General features: G+C 40.1%; 1 protein-coding gene across 1 annotated transcript in view; it reads right to left on the reverse strand.

Moving 5' to 3' along the window:
• Positions 1–19,499, reverse strand: part of UBR3 (ubiquitin protein ligase E3 component n-recognin 3) — a 336,759-nt gene that overhangs the window by 203,843 nt on the left and 113,417 nt on the right. The window contains exon 11 of the mRNA XM_073218714.1: positions 3,976–4,062. Coding sequence (XP_073074815.1) covers positions 3,976–4,062 — 87 coding nt within the window. The remainder of the gene's footprint in view (positions 1–3,975; positions 4,063–19,499) is intronic.

Genomic DNA, 19,499 nt, shown 5'->3' on the forward strand with positions numbered 1-19,499 from the left:
TGAGATGCTCCCCATTATCAGCACCAAGGACACAGCCCCTAAAAGAAAGCTTAGTACAGGATATGTCTGGGAATCCTTGTGAATGTTGTAAGATTGTATTTTAAATCTGTGACTTCCATGCATCACATTATCATTATAAGGCAAAAGCTGTCCTTCTTAAACAAAGAAGAAAAATTAAAAATTAAAATGTATTATATTTAATGCTTTGTAAGTTTTTTGTAAAGTTTTTTCCTGTTAGAAGAATTTTATCCAGAATATTCAGATAATTATGCTAACAAAAGACAGTTATGAAGAGTTGCAATATTTCACCATCCCTGGAAGTTTTTTTTCAAAACCAGTATGAGAATAACATTCTCCTCAATATGTGATTAAGTGAGTATAGAAAAATTGTTCTAATAAATAAAAGTTTGCCTTCCCTAAGAAGGAAGGAGTTTGTGACACATGCTATAGCATGGATGAGCCTTGAGGACATTATGCTCAGTGAAATAAGCTGTCATAAAAGACAAATACTGTATGATCCCACTTATATGAGATACTTATCATTTGTGTGTTCACTGGAATAGCACTTTTAATTTCCATCAAGAACTTTTTCTTTGCATTTACAATCTGGCTAACTCTTTGGTGCAAGAAGCCAAGCATTTGGCTTATCTCAGCTTGTCACCTTCCTTGCTAAGATTAATTATTTCTAGTTTTTGATTTAGAGTAGGAGATGTGTGACTCTTCCTTTCACTTGAACACTCAAAGGCTACTGCAGGGTTATTAACTGGCCTAATTCCAATACTGCTGTGTCTCAGGGAACAGGGAGGCCCAAGGAGAGGGACAGAGTAGAGGAATGTCCAGTTTGGAGAGTAATCAGAACACATACAACATTTACTGTAAGTTTGCCATCTTATATGGGCATGATTCATGGCACCCTAAAACAATATCAAAGATCACTGATCACATATTACTATAACAAATACAATGATAATGAAAAATCCTGAGATATTGCTAGAATTACCAAGTTGTGACATAGAGACATGAAGTGAACCAATGCTGCTGGACAAACAGCACCAAAAGACTTGTGCAACACAAGGTGTCCACGAACATTTAATTTATTTAAAAAGTCCATTATCTATAAAGCGCAATAAAGCAAAGCACAATAAAACAAGGCATGCCTGTAACTTGTAAAGCGAGAACTGGATTGAGACGTTCCAATTGAAGCTCCAGCTGAGACTAATCCTAGATGGGGTGAAAAGAGTAAAGCAGGTTGAAAGTAGGACAGAGCTCTGTAGAAGCCAGAGAATGTTTTCTCTGAAGACTGATTCGTTACCATTTACATAAACTAAGTTCAAGCTTAGAGACCAACATTTAGACAAGGCAAGAATCACAGTGATCTGGTGAGGGCAGAATCAGGGTCCAAGAGGACAACATGGCCAGGCTGAAGGCTCCATGCAGGTATGAATGCTGGAGGAGCGATGATCAGGGTTACAGATGAGCTATTTTGGGGGCAGGAAGGATGACAGTTAAAGATAGCAGGGGGCTCTTCCCTTCATGAACTATTCAGTCCTAATGCCAGTGGTGGGGGGAGAGTGACAGAGGAAACAGAGCAAAATAGGTATCTACACGTAAGAAGCCCAACAGGGGATGTCAGAGCCAAGGATGAAGCAGACAGTCTTGGGTGGCATGATACGAAATGTCAGAGGTTGTTCTGGGTGAAAAGAGTACCCACACAGAAGGAGGGGAGGCTTGATGAAGGGGGCTGTAGCCTGGCACAGGAGCCAGGTGTGAATGGGGCCTGAAGAGCACCCACCCAAGAGGCTGACAGAAGTCAGAGGACAGTGACACAGGGAGCCAGCCTAGCATAGCAAATCAAAAATCAAACAAGGCAAGAAGATAATCCACATGTACAAAGGGCCCAATATGGGGCATCAGAGCCACCCAGAAAGAGGAAGATCTTGGTGTGAGAACTCAAAGCATGAATAAGTTGAGAAGGAATTCTTCCCAGAAGGGCAGTCCAAGATTGGGAGTCAGGCCCCAGCAGGATGTGGAGGGTATTCACATGTAGGGGAGGAGGACACACACACACAGAGAAGAGGGTATCCACGCAGGAAAAAGGAAACAACTAAGATAAGAAATTGGTTATGTACAAGAGGATTGGTTAAATAAGTAAATACGTTCATGAGAGGGAGAAAACTAGAATAAATTCTGTGGTGTCACACTGAAATTTTAAATAGTCGTTTCAACTCACAGCTTTCAATATATTAACAGGTAAACAAATACAGTTGCAAATATGCATATGTTATAATGCATGTCCTTCTAAACCTGTTCATGAGGGTGCCTGGAACAGTGGCAGTCCAACAGCAATGAGCACACCATTGCTATGGGACTTTCTTGCTTGCTTTCTAAAAATTGTTTTCTACTAAATCTTGCTTTCTAAAAACTATTCTCCACTAAAAGTAACCAGGAATCTTTAAAGAAATGGTTGATTTCAGGAATGATACAGAAAAATATAAAGTGGGTCAGAAACATCTTGCTGGGTTAAATGAACAGGACATGGAGACCAGCTAAAAAGGTGCTCATACCCATCAGATCTGAGACAATCTGAGCATTGAATCATACTGATAGTGGATTGAAACGCATCGAATAAAATAGAAACTATGAATTCCTACAAATAAAACTTAATTAATTAATTGAAAATTATGAGAAAATAGGTATATTTACATAGCTTCAAAGTATGTCCTCAAAAAACAGTCTGTTAATTACAATTGGGAAAAGGGTCGCTTTATGATGAATTCTGGCTGGTACAACCCTAAACAAACAATCAAAGGGAATATCATCAGTAACAGGACAAACAAAAACCCTAAACTACCACATAGGGTATTATGAAAAGACTGCAACATCACTTTGCAATATCCCTGCAAAAGATGCATAATCTTAATCTAATCAGGAAGAAACCCAGATTGAAAGATGTTCTACAAATCACACAGCTGTGCTCTTCAAAATGCTATTGACTTGAAAGGCAAAGAAAGAATGAGAAGCTGTTCCAGAATAATAGATAACTAAATGCAACATGTGATTTTGAATAGGACCCTTCTGCTATAAAGGACAACACTGGACAATTTGTAAAACATGAATGGGACCTACAGATTAGTAACAATAATATATTAATGTTAATTTCCTAATTTGTATAGTTGTATCTAGTTATATAAAAGAATGTCCTTGTTTCTAGGAAATATACACTAAAGTATTTGGGGGTAATGGGTATCAGGTCAACAACTTAACAACTCTCAAATGGTTCAACAGAATAAAGTTCTTTGTATTCTATTTCTAACTTTTCAGTAAGTCTGTGACTGTAACAAGATTTTACAAAAAGAAAGAAAAATTAAGGAAAGAAACTCCTCATTCCCCCAACACACACATCAAACACCAAAAAAAAAAAAAGAGCAGGAACTCCATCTCCCCAGGATTCAGAAATCAGATGGGGGAGCTAGAATTATCTGAAACATGGCATCCCTTCTCCATGTGGCATATTTTCACCATACTTTATAAGAGGAATAAGAGTCTTCTGATTGGAATCTTGGCTAACTAATTAAAAACTAGCCCTTAATTTAATTAATAAAGAGCATGCTCTGTGCAACTCCTCTCAGGAGAACACTGGTCAATTAATAAAGTGATGCCCTTGTCACCAGTCTCCCCTCTCCTATTCACAGCTGCACTTTCACTTTTACCTATTCAAATGAAACTAAGTTTCACTCCTGAGAAATATGGATACACATTTAATAACAGAAAAAGGAATTATGCCCTTCTTTAGAAAATAAGCAAATACATTAATGCACTGTACAATCTCCTAAATGTCAAAGAACTGATCTCCCACTTCTCCTTTTCTAAAGCCCAATTATATCATGTTCAATAAAAAGATACTCATTTTCAGTGTTAAATGATCCAACATTTCTTCTCTCAAATGCTTTTATGTACATATCAAAAAATACATACCTCATCTACGAAGTTAATAGCATCAAACCAGTCTTGAAGAGCTTCAAGGCAATATCTAACAACATTTCGGGTATATTCTTGAGTTTCCTAAAATAAGTTATATAAGTTTTATAGTATATAAATACATATATTATAAACTGTAAATGATACAACACATAAAAATAAGTAACGTGCATTATGAGAAATATTTTCAAAGTACATTTGCCATTTCACAAACTAATAGTAACAACTAGTGACAATTATGAAAATTAAAGAAATGGCTCTTTTCTAAAAATAAATCAAAGCTGAAATGAGATTTATGTGATACAAATCACATTCCATTTCAAGATATCCCACAAAAATACTGTAAGTTTTCCGATGCTATTGTTTAATGGGTATAGTTTCTTTTGGGATATTGAAAAAGTTCTGGAAATGGATAGTGACTGTTACACAACACTGATAGTGTATTTAATGTCAATGAATTGCTTACTCACTTAAAAATGATTATAGTAGTAAATTTTACGATATGCATATTTTGCCATAATAAAAATAATAAAAATGGAAGGCAGGACATACAAGTAGTCTGTGAATATCTTAAACATTCTACAGAATTTAGAAGAAAGGTAAGTGTGTGCCACTTAAAATAAGGGTATTGTTTAAGAAAATTATGTTTTATGAAGAAATGGATCTAAGTGGCATACACAAATATTAAGTTAAATGGAAATAGAAGTATTGAGTGAAATAGTCAAGTGTTAAGTTAAATGGAAATATAAATTTAAAAAAATTTTAATTAAAAAAAAAGCAAAGGATTTGAATAGATATTTCTCCAAAGATTTACAAATGGTTAATAACCACATGAAAAGAATGTTATCAGTCATTAGGAAAGTACAAATCAAAGCCACAATGAGATACCACTTGACACCTATTAGGACAACAGTAACTTTTAATGTGTAAAATAAAATGCTGGCAAGGATGTGGTAAACTGGAACTCTCACACACTGCAAGTGGAAATATAAAACAGTGTAGCCACTCCGAAGTTGGAGTTATCATATGACCAAGCAATTCTACTCTCTTATACGCAAAAGAATTGAAAACATATGTTCACACAAAGATGTGTATACAAATGTTCATAGCAGCATTATCCATAGTAGCCAAAAACTTGAATCAACCCATGAATGTACAAGTAAAAATGGTGTACCGACACAATGGAATACTCTTAAGCCACAAAAAAAGAATCAAGTACTGATACATACTGCGACATAGTTGAAAAATGAAAACATCATGCTAAATCAAAGAGACCAGTCACAAAACACCACATATTGTATGATTCCATTTATATGAAATGTCCAAACTAGGTAAATTCATGGAGACAGAAGGCAGACCAGTGGTTTCCAAAGGATAAAAGGAAAGTGGAATTGGGAGGTACAAGTTTTCAATAGGGTGGCGGGGGCGGGGGTGATGGAAATGTTCTGGAATTAGTGGTAATGGTTGCACAACTTTCTGAACACACTATAAGCTACTTAATTGTACACTTTGCAATAGTTAAAATGCTGAATTTTATGTTCTATAAATTTTATCTCAATAAAATAAATTTTTCTAAAAGCCATTTTGGGTCATCAATACATAATAGAAGTGCAGTTATCATCAAAATAAAGTAAGTTAAACTCATCAACTACATATATAAATTACTCTCTGCATTTAAAAAAGCTAAACGTCTCACATTAATTACTGACTTCTCCTTTACCCTGCTCAGTCCCTACGTCCTGTTAATTCTCCCTTGATATTATCATGTAGGTTCACTATATCTATCATCAAGACCAAATACAACTGAGACAGGGACCATGGGTGTAGTCAGACTAGGGTGAGGGCATCCAGGAAAAGCAGGCAGAATATTTACAGTCAGAGCAATGTAACAATGGGCAAAGAAGTCCCTATTGAAAGTCTGTGCTAAGCATGATGCAAAGTCAAGGTCACACTAATTCTCTAGGGAAAGATACCTAAGAATATAGACATCTTCAGTGAGAACAGTTAAAGGTTAAAAGGCCAGGAGCAACTTGGCCTGGAATGTTTGAGTGTTCTGCAAGGGCATCAGCACAACCCGTGACCCCGCTGTCACCCCTAGCAATCAGGCTATGACCCAGCCCACCCTGACAGGGCAGGTGATGCAAGTCCACACCCCTAAGTTTTTTTTTTGTTCTCGAAAAATCCTCAACTGCCTATAAAACCCCCTAGACAGCACACCACTACGGGTTCTCTTGTACCCTCCTGGCGTGAGCCAGGAGCTCCATTCTCTCACTTTATTTCTAAATAAAAGCCTGTACCTTCCTCTCCTCTACCTTGACTGTGAAGCTCATTCTTTGGCTCTGCAAACAGGAACCCCAGCATCATCTTTGGGGGCTCGTCCGGGATAACTTCGGAGGTGAGTATCAGCATCCAAGCCTGCCTTTTCTTTCACTGTCCTTATAGAAAGAAGCCGTCTGTGGCACACAAAATCGGGCACTTGTCAGCCACTTAAATGGGACTAGCCTGGCTGCCGATCTCCAAGTCTCAAGCGACAGGTTCCCCTGCGTCTCCCTCAGTGGATCCCCCATCTCCCTTGGGAGCCAGGAAAGTCACCTGAGTGGAGGCCAGGATTCCTCTTCAGAGGCATCTCCTCAGATGCGAGGGACTGAGGAAGGCTGTGGGCACCTGCGAGAGTCTAGGCTGAGGCTGCACTTCAGCGGCTTCTCAAAGGCCTGCATGTTTGGAATTGGACCCCAACAGCCCAACTGGGTATCCGTGAGGAGCGCCTCTCTGTCTCTGACTCCCAGCCTGCTTCTTCAGAACGCCCTGGCCTCAGTGAGGCAGAAGGCGTCCCTAAATCCCTTCTAAACTTCATCAATTTAACGGAACCCAATGTTCACCACCACAAGGTAGGGAGATCCACGCTCCGCTGTTATTCCTAACTAAATGCTGTACTTTTTATCTCATAAAAATGTGTCTGGGCACCCGTTAGCCACTTAAAAGATATTAGCATTGGCTACCAGTCTTAAGTCTCGGGTGAAAGGTTTCCTGGTGTCTGCCGCTCCTTGATCCCCCACGTCCAGATGGACGGGAATGTTGGGGAGTGGCTGAGCCGATTTCCTACTTTACTATCCTAATCTGCGGACTCCGAGGGCAGACCGGACTAGTAGACAGTGGTCCTTGGATCTCGGCTCTGGCTGATTGATCCGACGGCGCTGAATGAACCTCTGGCTAGGCTGCTGCCTATGCGAGAGTCGCAGATGACACCTGACCTCTTGTCTAAGTGATCAGATCTCTTACAGTGGGTGACAGCGGGATAATTTCCAGGCAGTGGCAGAAACTGGTGTTTGAGAGTATAGCCCCCCCGCCCCCCCATAAATGTGCGTGGCAGCCCCTGAATTTTATTTCTGGCCTTAGCAAAAAGTTCCCTTGCTCTCCATTCAAAGCAGTCCTCTTAGGCCTGCACCACTTTCTCCTGTGTAAGGTAAATGAAGTCTGTAAAGTAATCAAGCTGAAACCTGAGACCACCATGTAAATGGCTCTATTCTGTTGATCTCCTTTCCTTAGGGGCAGTCATCCTGGGGCCGGGCATTTCCTTTTCTGCAGCCCCGGGAAAGCAAAACAGGCTTGTGACTTAGATCAGGGCTCTGGCAGCAAGAAGTCACACAGTCCCTGCACGTATCAGACAGGCAGGGGGCGCTCAAGGGAAGCTCATGAAGAGAAAAGTAGGGAACCTCCCAGAAGGCATAAAGTAGGAGCACACTGGTAAGGTCCCACTAAATCCAGAGCTCCGGGGTGACTCTTGCTTAGTGGGAAGGCAAGAGGGGAATCAAGGCAAGGTGCAGGCCACGCTGGTAAGGAGTGGTTAAGTCCAGTAGGCCTGGCAGGGGGGGTGATTGACCACTGTCACCCAGGCTCCAACGCAAGGGGGCGCTGTCACAGAGCGAGAGGCTGACCAGGTGGCTGGACACCCATCTTTCTCTCTCTTTCAGGTGGGAGCATCCTCTTCAAGGTTAAAGCCACACACGCCTCTGGTATGCATTCTGAGGAACTGGGAGCAATTTTTTGATCCCCAGACCCTGAAAAAGTGCTTTACCTTCTGCACACAAGCCTAGCCTCAATACAAACTCTCTAATGGAGAGGGTTGGCCCCTGAGAGAAGTATACAATATAAGGTTATGCAGCTAAATTGATTTTAATGCAAGGAAGGAAAATAGTCAAAAGTCCCGTGAACTACTATAATATGGGACTAGTTTTCTAAATTATTTTGGTGAAAATCTATTCTACTTATTGGGTTCATTATCTTAAAAAATTGGGAGATTTTTAAACTAGACTCCCTGAAACAGAAGAAATTTATCTTCTGCAATACAGCCTGGCTTTAAATGACTGGAGCTAGAATTGTGCTTGGATTTCATTTCCAGCCACCTGGAGACACACAGTCCCTATCAGTTCAGAGCCTTCATCAGCCGTGTTAGTCTGGGGCCATCTAACCTTTAACCCAGTTGTATAAACTGCTCGCCTGGAGAGTGTATTCTTGAAAACTGAGATACTTTTAGTCAAATAAGCTAAAAGAAAAGAAGGCAATTGGATATCAGTAACTCAAATCTCTGTATCAGTTTATTTGTCTGTGGATATGTTCTTTTATGAAAAGTGTTGCTAACTGTAGTCATTATGTCTCAGTCTGTATGTTTGTGTGTCTAAGCGTGTAGATGAAAGATTTTTCTACCTCCGGATGGTATAAATAAAATTGATTTGAAGACAAGTGCTTGTGAAATTTGGGCACTCTAAAACTTCCAGAGAATTCTAATGGAAAATATTAAGCATTAATGCTAATTTAAGTTGAACTGAAACGGACGTGTCCTTATGGTTATCAACTGCCTAAGTTTACCTAAAGTCATTTAAGTTGATGTTACCTGCTAAATAATAAAATGCTTAGAGGCTTGACTTTGTCTAATATTCAGTAAAGGTTTTGTAAGTAGTCTAGTATAGTTGTTAAGAATGAGTAGACTCAATGTTTCAAGTGAACTTCTTTATAATAATTGTGTGTTACAGTGTGTATACCTTCTTACAGCCTGAGAATCCTTGTGGTAACCTAAAAGCTTAAAGTTTTGCTAAGTTAAGAATATATATTTTGGTTTAGTGAGAAATTGTGTTGTAAAGTTTATGGTTACAGAAATTATAAAATGTTCATAAATTTGCCAATCCAAAGAATGCTAGTAACAGTTTATAATAGCCTGCTTCTCAATGTTTACTAAAACTTAAGGTACCTATCAGTTTTAAGTTCTAATTAAAACTAATTAAAGTAATAAAGAAAACATTTCTGCATGCTCAAGAATGTGTCCTTTGATAAAAGAACATAACTTTGTTCTAAAGTACAGCTGTTTATTTAGAGGGAGAACTCTAAATAAAAAGGTTGCAGAAAGTTTTGGAAGAATTTAATATGGTCATGCTATATAAAATTAAAGCAAATGAGTCTCGGTATCAAGTACACAGCAAAATTAGAATTTTGTTTTCAGTTAAAAAGACAAAGTTTTCTTAACTGTTACTCTGCTCTTAATATTGAAAGATTGCAAAGGGTTCTCTGTTTTATCAAAGCAGTTTCTCATGCTTAAAGTCTCAGTGAGTTGTTGGAGTACTTAAGAAAATGAGATCTTAATACTGAAAAGACTAAAATCTGAACTTTGCTAACAGCTGTGTAACTTTATTTGCCTTTGAGGTATTTTGTTGTCATTCTGGTTAAATGGATAAGCATTGCTTCATGGCAACGCATAATCCTATTTAAGCAAGTGACAAAAAAATTCAAATTCAAAAAGGTACTTTTACCTCTAGTTAATTCTGATATTTTCCAGAGGGCCCCTGGAACATGTCAGAGGAACTTTTTCTAATTGGAGAAAGTATTTGGCTAATTTGGCTTATTTATCTGATAAATAACTGCTTAATTACCTGGAAAGCACTGTCAAAGGGAATGATGCTAAACTTTGTTATTCAATCTTTGTTACACAAATATCCAAATTTCCTTATGTCAACTGTCTTACACTAAGCTCTCATCATATCTTTAATCATTGTCATTTGTAAGTCTTTTGTCATTTATAGTCATTGTTTTATTACTCCTAAACTAGTAAAGAACTAGATTTCAGCAGAACAGGTATTGGTTACATAGGATTAAGGAAATTAAGGAAGATGATTTTGTGGCTTTTTGTTTCAAATGTTGCTGATAAACTGTTTTAAGCTTTTTCTCTTAGGCTGGCAACAGTTAATTAAATGACTCATCTTTATAAGCAGAATTGAAACTTATCTTTCTCTCTACCTGATTTCTCCAGAATTTAAAAACTCACTGTGACTATTTTTATATTTCATGGCAGTTATGTTTATTTGTATAAATTCAGTAAGAACCTGCTTTCCTTGTAAGAGGACCAATTAAAAACACAGGTTATACTACCAAGGCTTTGACTGGAATGTCATACCTGAGAGACACGTGCCTAAACTCAGATATGAACAGCTTTAAGGAACTAAGGTTGACTTTATAAAGCTAACAAAGCCCCTTAGAAGAACTGGCCGGGTACCTTGCTTACAGAGTTCCCAGCAGCCTTACCAGGTGAGTAAGGAAGGTTACTTCCTGGCAGGTGCAGGAACCTCAGGATGTTTTGGGGACCTCAAAAAGAGAGGAATTCACCCAAATGTACGGGTACTGTTGGCAAAACCTGACGGCAAGTCTGGCTTGGCTGTCTGGCCTCAAGAGGCCTTAAAAGTTCAATCTGAAAATCCTTACAAAAAGTTCCAGCAAAGCACATTTAAAAGAGCCTATGTAATCAATTGCTCTTCTTGCTGCACTTATGCAAATAATAAAGCCAAGTGTTAATTATTTTCTTAGCCTGCTTACTTCTAATAAAAATGAGGGTGATTTTAGAGAAAAGTATTGTTTCAATAATGCAGCCTCGTCCATACTAAATCCTAATACTAGTAATTGGGACATAAACTAGGTCCAGAATTCTAGCTTCTTCAAAATATCTGGCTATGATTTTCCAGATATTTTAGTTTTCTCCTATCATTTCAATTAAAGTTTACTATTTCTAGTTCTCGTATTCAACCATGCATTCTTAATCTCATCAGGTTTGTCCCTCCAGAATGGAAAATCCAACTCCAGATGTTGCTACTTAACTAATAACACAATTTGTTCTATCTTGCCTAGAAGCCACAAAACTGCAAATAGTAATAAAAATGGAACCTGGAAGAAAAGCGCCCATCTTCCGAGGCCCTCTCAGCTGACCACTGATGGAGACCTAGCTGCACCCTTTACTGCGCCCCTTCTCAGCATGAAGCAGCCAGAGCGGTCGCCGCCCCCTTTCCCTAGCAGCACCTGCGGTCACCATCTGTAGAGGGGGGAATGAGACAGGGATGGTGGGTGTAGTCATAGTAGGGTGAGGGCCTCCAGGAAAAGCAGGGCAGAATATTTACAGTCAGAGCAATGTAACAATGGGCAAAGAAGTCCCTATTGAAAGTCTGTGCTAAGCATTATGCAAAGTCAAGGTCACACTAATTCTCTAGGGTAAAGATATAGACATCTTCAGTGAGATCAGTTAAAGGTCAAAAGGCCAGAAGCAACTTGGCCTGGAATGTTTGAGTGTTCTGCAAGGGTATCAGCACAACCTGTGACCCTGCTGTCAGCCCTAGCAATCAGGCTATGACCCAGCCCACCTTGGGAGTGCAGGTGATTGAAGTCCACACCCCTAAGTTTTTTTTGTTCTCGAAAAATCCTCAACTGCCTATAAAACCCCCTAGACAATGCACACTACCAGCTCTCTTGTCCCCTCCTGGCATGAGCCAGGAGGTCCATTCTCTCACCTTATTTCTAAATAAAAGCCTGTACCTTGCTCTCCTACCTTGACTGTTTGTGAAGCTCATTCCTTGGCTTTGCAAAAAGAACCCCAGCATCAGTTTCTCTTGGAAGGGGCGCCGGGAGAGGTGAGCATATGCTGGGTCAGGAGAGGAAGGGCGAGTGAGAGCAGCTGCCAGTGGGGTGAACAGAGCTAGGCTTCTTGTAAGCAATAAAAGGCTTTCTCCCAATCTGGCTTTTCTCTTGCCTGATTTCAGCTTCACCAGTTTGACTGGTTTATTTGCTTCAGGCTGGGAACACACTTCCCCCCGGGAGCTACATTTGATCAAGATCATAAAGCTAGTAAGTAGTCAGGTTACATACTGAATTTTTTTGGGTGGGTATAATAGTGGGGAAATGAGAGAAATTATATTCACATGATCATGAAATATGCTGTAATTAGGAATGAAATTAACTTGGTCTTTTTAAAGATTCTTGATACCTACTTTTCAAATTGTTCTGCAGAAGGGTTGTATCAATTTACACTTTTGCGAAGAGGGTATAATGGTACTTCTTTGCCCAAACCCTTGATAAAATGGGAGAACATTTGGTTTTAAATGTTTCTGTGTCCATGAATTATCTGCCCCTTAGTTTGGTTATGACACATTATTATGGTATCGTATAAGTTGTCATTTAATTTTTTTCCATAAGAGATAGGGAACAGAATATATGTAATATTATTTTTACAAAGATATCTAACAGCATAGATTAAAGCACAGTGAGACTATTGGCAAAGAAACTCGATAAGTTGTGATGCCAGGGTCCTTTTCACAAAGCCGAAGAATGAGCTTCACAAACACTCAAGGTAGGAGAGCAAGGTACAGGCTTTTATTTAGAAATAAAGTAAGAGAATAGAGCTCCTGGCTCATGCCAGTAGGGGACAAGAGAGCCCATAGTGCTTTGTTGTCTAGGGGGTTTTATAGGCAGTTGAGGATTTTTCGAGAACATGAAAAACAGGAGTGTGGACTTGTATCACCTGCCCTGTCCTCAAGGTGGGCTGGGTCATAGCTTGATTGCTAGGGGTGACAGCGGGGTCACAGGTTGTGCTTATACCTTTGCAGAACACTCAAATATTCCGCCAAGTTGCTCCTGGCCTTTTGACCTTTAACTGATCTCACTGAAGATGTCTACCTATATCTTTACCCTAGACAATTAGTGTGAACTTGACTTTGCATAATGCTTAGCACAGACTTTCAATAGGGACTTCTTTGCCCATTGTTACATTGCTCTGACTGTAAATATTCCGCTCTGCTTTTCCTGGAGACCCTCACCCTACTCTGACTACACCCACCATCCCTGTCTCATTCCCCCCTCTACAGATGGTGACCCTAGGTGCTGCTAGGGAAAGGGGGCGGCGACCGCTCTGGCTGCTTCATGCTGAGAAGGGTTGCAGTAAAGGCTACAGTTAGGTTTCTATCAGTGATCATTTGATAGGCCCTCAGAAGGTGGGTGCTTCTATTCCAGGTTCCATTTCTAACTATTTGCAGTTTTGTGGCTTCTAGGCAAGATAGAACAAATTGTGTTATTAGGTTAAGTAGCAACATCTGGAGTTGGATTTTCCATTCTGGAAGGACAAACTTGATGAGACTAAGAATCCATGGTTGAATATGAGAACTAGAAATAGTAAAACTTTGAAATGATAGGAGAAATCTAAACTATCTGGAAAATTATAGCCAGATATTTTGAAGAAGCTAAAATTCTGGATCTAGTTTATGTTCCAATGACTAGTATTAGGATTTAGTATGGATAAGTCTGCATTATTGAAACAATACTGTTCTCTAAAATCACCCTCATTTTAGAAGTAACCAGGTTAAGAAAATAATTAACACTTGGCTTTATTATTTGCGTAAGTGCAGCAAGAAGAGCAGTTGATTAAAGCAGGTTCTTATTGAACTTATGCACATAAACATACTGCCTTGAAACATAAAAATAGTCACTGAGAATTTTTAAATTCTGGAGAGTTCAGGTAGAAAGATAAATGTTTCAATCCTGTTTATAAAGGTAAGTCATTTACTAAACTGTTGTCAGCTTAAGAGAACAAGCTTAAAACACTTTATCAGCAACATTTGAAACAAAAAGCCACAAAATCATCTTCGTTAGTTTACTTAATCCTATGTAACCAATACCTGTTCTGCTGAAATCTAGTTCTTTACTAGTTTAGGAGTAATAAAACAATGACTATAAATGACAAAAGACTTACAAATGACAATGATTAAAGATCTGATGAGAGCTTAGTGTAAGACAGTTGACATAAGGAAATTTGGATATTTGTGTAACAAAGATTGAATAACAAAGTTTAGCATCATTCCCCTTGACAGTGCTTTCCAGGTAATTAAGCAGGTAGTTATATATCAGATAAATAAGCCAAATTAGCCAAATACTTTCCCCAAGGAGAAAAAATTCCTCTGACATGTTCCAGGGGCCCTCTGGAAAATATCAGAATTAAATAGAGGTAAAAGCACCTTTTTGCATTTGACTTTTTTCTTTTTTTTCTTTTGGCACTTGCTTAAATAGTATTATAGGTTGCCATGGAGCAATACTTATCCATTTAACCAGAGTAACAACTAAATACCTCAAAGGCAAATAAAGGTTCACAGTTGTGCAAAGTTTAGCTTTCAGTCCTTTTAATATTAAGATCTCATTTTCTTAAATACTCCGACAGCTGCTCACTGAGACTTTAAGCATGAGAAACTGCTTTAATAAAACAATTAGAGAACCCTTTGCAATCTTTCAATATTACGAGCAGAGTAACAGTTAAGCAAACTGTCTTTTTAACTGAAAACAAAATTCTAATTTTGCTGTGTACTTGATACTGACTCATTTGCTTTAATTTTATATAGCATGACCATATTAAATTCTTCCAAAACTTTCTACAACCTTCTTTTCACATTTAGATTTTCCCCTCTAAATATACAGCTGTACTTTAGAACAAAGTTACTTTCTTTTATGAAAAGATAACATTCTTTAGCATGCAGAAATGTTTTCCTTATTACTTTAAGTTTTAATTAGAACTTAAAACCATTAGGTACCTTAATTTTTAGTGAACACTGAGAAGCATTCTTTGACAAATTTATGAACACATTTTATAATTTTGGAACCATGTGCTTTACAGCACAGTCTCACTAAGCACAAAATATGTCTAAACTTAGGAAAACTTTAAGGTTTTACGTTACCACAAAGATTCTCAGGCTGTTTGAAGGTATACACACTGTAACACACAATTATTAAGATGTTCACTTGCTACACTCAAGTTTACTTATTCTTAACAACTATGCCAGACTATTTAAAAAACCTTTACTGAATATTACACAAAGTCAAGCCTCTAAGCATTTCATACTTGAAAGATTTAGCATATAATGAATGAGACAGGGACTACTCTGTAGTCAGAGTAGGGTGAGGGCCTCTGGAGGGGGCAGGGAGAGATATTTGCAGTCAGAGATATGTAACTACATGCAAGGAAACCCCCCTACTAAAACTCTATGTTGAGCATTAAGCTCTAGAATCATTCTTCAGTGAGATCAGTTAATGTTCCCCATATAAAGAAGAGTAGCACAAGTTTTATTATGCTAATCATTTGTAATCATGTGTAAGATTCACTTTAGCATACTAAAATGCCCAGGCCTATGTGCTGTCTTTCCTCCTTCAGATCTGATGAGGTAATTTTGCAAACTGAGCAATTTACTTAGCATGCAGACCCAGCTATAGACGACACAGTAAAAAGCAGGAAGAATTCCATCTTAAGGATTGCATTTTAACACCCAGGTAGTTCAAGAGGCAAGATTCTTTAGCAAATAGACAATACCTCAGCCCCGCTTGGGGCTGGCAGGCAGCCTTTTTATGTGCTCCTGGAGCAAGGCGCCAGTGTCCCAGAGAGAAATCAATACAGGAAATTCCTTATGTTAATTTTTAATATTCAGGGACCACTTAACAAGTCTACACCCCTAAACTCTTTTTCACATTCTCGAAAAATCCTCAACTGCCTATAAAACCCCCTAGTAGACAACGCACCACTACGGGCTCTCTTCTCCGATCCTGGCGTTATATGCAGGAGCTCTGTCCTTTCACTTTATCTCTAAATAAAAGCCTGTACCTTGCTCTCCTACCTTACTGTTTGTGAAGCTCATTCTTTGGCTTCATAAACAAGAACCCCGGCATCAATAACATCAACTTTAATGACTTTAGGTAAACTTAGGCAGTTGATAACCATAAGGACACGTCCGTTTCAGTTCAACTTAAATTAGCATTAATGCTTAATATTTTCCATTAGAATTCTCTGGAAGTTTTAGAGTGCCCAAATTTCACAAGCACTTGTCTTCAAATCAATTTTATTTATACCATCCGGAGGTAGAAAAATCTTTCATCTACACGCTTAGACACACAAACATACAGACTGAGACATAATGACTACAGTTAGCAACACTTTTCATAAAAGAACATATCCACAGACAAATAAACTGATACAGAGATTTGAGTTACTGATATCCAATTGCCTTCTTTTCTTTTAGCTTATTTGACTAAAAGTATCTCAGTTTTCAAGAATACACTCTCCAGGCGAGCAGTTTATACAACTGGGTTAAAGGTTAGATGGCCCCAGACTAACACGGCTGATGAAGGCTCTGAACTGATAGGGACTGTGTGTCTCCAGGTGGCTGGAAATGAAATCCAAGCACAATTCTAGCTCCAGTCATTTAAAGCCAGGCTGTATTGCAGAAGATAAATTTCTTCTGTTTCAGGGAGTCTAGTTTAAAAATCTCCCAATTTTTTAAGATAATGAACCCAATAAGTAGAATAGATTTTCACCAAAATAATTTAGAAAACTAGTCCCATATTATAGTAGTTCACGGGACTTTTGACTATTTTCCTTCCTTGCATTAAAATCAATTTAGCTGCATAACCTTATATTGTATACTTCTCTCAGGGGCCAACCCTCTCCATTAGAGAGTTTGTATTGAGGCTAGGCTTGTGTGCAGAAGGTAAAGCACTTTTTCAGGGTCTGGGGATCAAAAAATTGCTCCCAGTTCCTCAGAATGCATACCAGAGGCGTGTGTGGCTTTAACCTTGAAGAGGATGCTCCCACCTGAAAGAGAGAGAAAGATGGGTGTCCAGCACCTGGTCAGCCTCTCGCTCTGTGACAGCGCCCCCTTGCGTTGGAGCCTGGGTGACAGTGGTCAATCACCCCCCCTGCCAGGCCTACTGGACTTAACCACTCCTTACCAGCGTGGCCTCCACCTTGCCTTGATTCCCCTCTTGCCTTCCCACTAAGCAAGAGTCACCCCGGAGCTCTGGATTTAGTGGGACCTTACCAGTGTGCTCCTACTTTATGCCTTCTGGGAGGTTCCCTACTTTTCTCTTCATGAGCTTCCCTTGAGCGCCCCCTGCCTGTCTGATACGTGCAGGGACTGTGTGACTTCTTGCTGCCAGAGCCCTGATCTAAGTCACAAGCCTGTTTTGCTTTCCCGGGGCTGCAGAAAAGGAAATGCCCGGCCCCAGGATGACTGCCCCTAAGGAAAGGAGATCAACAGAATAGAGCCATTTACATGGTGGTCTCAGGTTTCAGCTTGATTACTTTACAGACTTCATTTACCTTACACAGGAGAAAGTGGTGCAGGCCTAAGAGGACTGCTTTGAATGGAGAGCAAGGGAACTTTTTGCTAAGGCCAGAAATAAAATTCAGGGGCTGCCACGCACATTTATGGGGGGGCGGGAGGGCTATACTCTCAAACACCAGTTTCTGCCACTGCCTGGAAATTATCCCGCTGTCACCCACTGTAAGAGATCTGATCACTTAGACAAGAGGTCAGGTGTCATCTGCGACTCTCGCATAGGCAGCAGCCTAGCCAGAGGTTCATTCAGCGCCGTCGGATCAATCAGCCAGAGCCGAGATCCAAGGACCACTGTCTACTAGTCCGGTCTGCCCTCGGAGTCCGCAGATTAGGATAGTAAAGTAGGAAATCGGCTCAGCCACTCCCCAACATTCCCGTCCATCTGGACGTGGGGGATCAAGGAGCGGCAGACACCAGGAAACCTTTCACCCGAGACTTAAGACTGGTAGCCAATGCTAATATCTTTTAAGTGGCTAACGGGTGCCCAGACACATTTTTATGAGATAAAAAGTACAGCATTTAGTTAGGAATAACAGCGGAGCGTGGATCTCCCTACCTTGTGGTGGTGAACATTGGGTTCCGTTAAATTGATGAAGTTTAGAAGGGATTTAGGGACGCCTTCTGCCTCACTGAGGCCAGGGCGTTCTGAAGAAGCAGGCTGGGAGTCAGAGACAGAGAGGCGCTCCTCACGGATACCCAGTTGGGCTGTTGGGGTCCAATTCCAAACATGCAGGCCTTTGAGAAGCCGCTGAAGTGCAGCCTCAGCCTAGACTCTCGCAGGTGCCCACAGCCTTCCTCAGTCCCTCGCATCTGAGGAGATGCCTCTGAAGAGGAATCCTGGCCTCCACTCAGGTGACTTTCCTGGCTCCCAAGGGAGATGGGGGATCCACTGAGGGAGACGCAGGGGAACCTGTCGCTTGAGACTTGGAGATCGGCAGCCAGGCTAGTCCCATTTAAGTGGCTGACAAGTGCCCGATTTTGTGTGCCACAGACGGCTTCTTTCTATAAGGACAGTGAAAGAAAAGGCAGGCTTGGATGCTGATACTCACCTCCGAAGTTATCCCGGACGAGCCCCCAAAGATGATGCTGGGGTTCCTGTTTGCAGAGCCAAAGAATGAGCTTCACAGTCAAGGTAGAGGAGAGGAAGGTACAGGCTTTTATTTAGAAATAAAGTGAGAGAATGGAGCTCCTGGCTCACGCCAGGAGGGTACAAGAGAACCCGTAGTGGTGTGCTGTCTAGGGGGTTTTATAGGCAGTTGACGATTTTTCGAGAACAAAAAAAAAACTTAGGGGTGTGGACTTGCATCACCTGCCCTGTCAGGGTGGGCTGGGTCATAGCCTGATTGCTAGGGGTGACAGCGGGGTCACGGGTTGTGCTGATGCCCTTGCAGAACACTCAAACATTCCAGGCCAAGTTGCTCCTGGCCTTTTAACCTTTAACTGTTCTCACTGAAGATGTCTATATTCTTAGGTATCTTTCCCTAGAGAATTAGTGTGACCTTGACTTTGCATCATGCTTAGCACAGACTTTCAATAGGGACTTCTTTGCCCATTGTTACATTGCTCTGACTGTAAATATTCTGCCTGCTTTTCCTGGATGCCCTCACCCTACTCTGACTACACCCACTGTAGCTGTCTCAAAACTCCACAGGCAAGCCCCCATGAGTAATCAATGCCAGAACAAGTGCCCAACAGAGAGAAGAGGACAGCTTCTCTCTATCTGCTGTCTCTGGAGGATGCTAGAGGCTACAGCAGTAAACACCTATTGTCATGTTAAACAACTATGGCCAAACAAGAGTTCTTGAAATAATGCAATTTTTGGCCCAGCAAATTACTTAAATTTTATGAGTCTGTTTCTCCTGATGTAAAAATGGGTACAATACTACCTATCTCCTAGTACTGTTATGAAAAAGCAAATGATATCATGTACAAAAATCTCATGCCATAGTTTAACACTGTGTATGACAAGTAGTTGAGTACTCCAAAGAGTCCTGGTCAGACTCAACTGTCAAGTTTGCAGAAACCTGAAGTTGCAACTAGATGGGGATTTTATAGCTTATTTGTTCT

Source organism: Manis javanica, chromosome 12 (genome assembly GCF_040802235.1).
Source record: "Manis javanica isolate MJ-LG chromosome 12, MJ_LKY, whole genome shotgun sequence".
In the NCBI taxonomy this organism is placed as follows: Eukaryota; Metazoa; Chordata; class Mammalia; order Pholidota; family Manidae; genus Manis; species Manis javanica.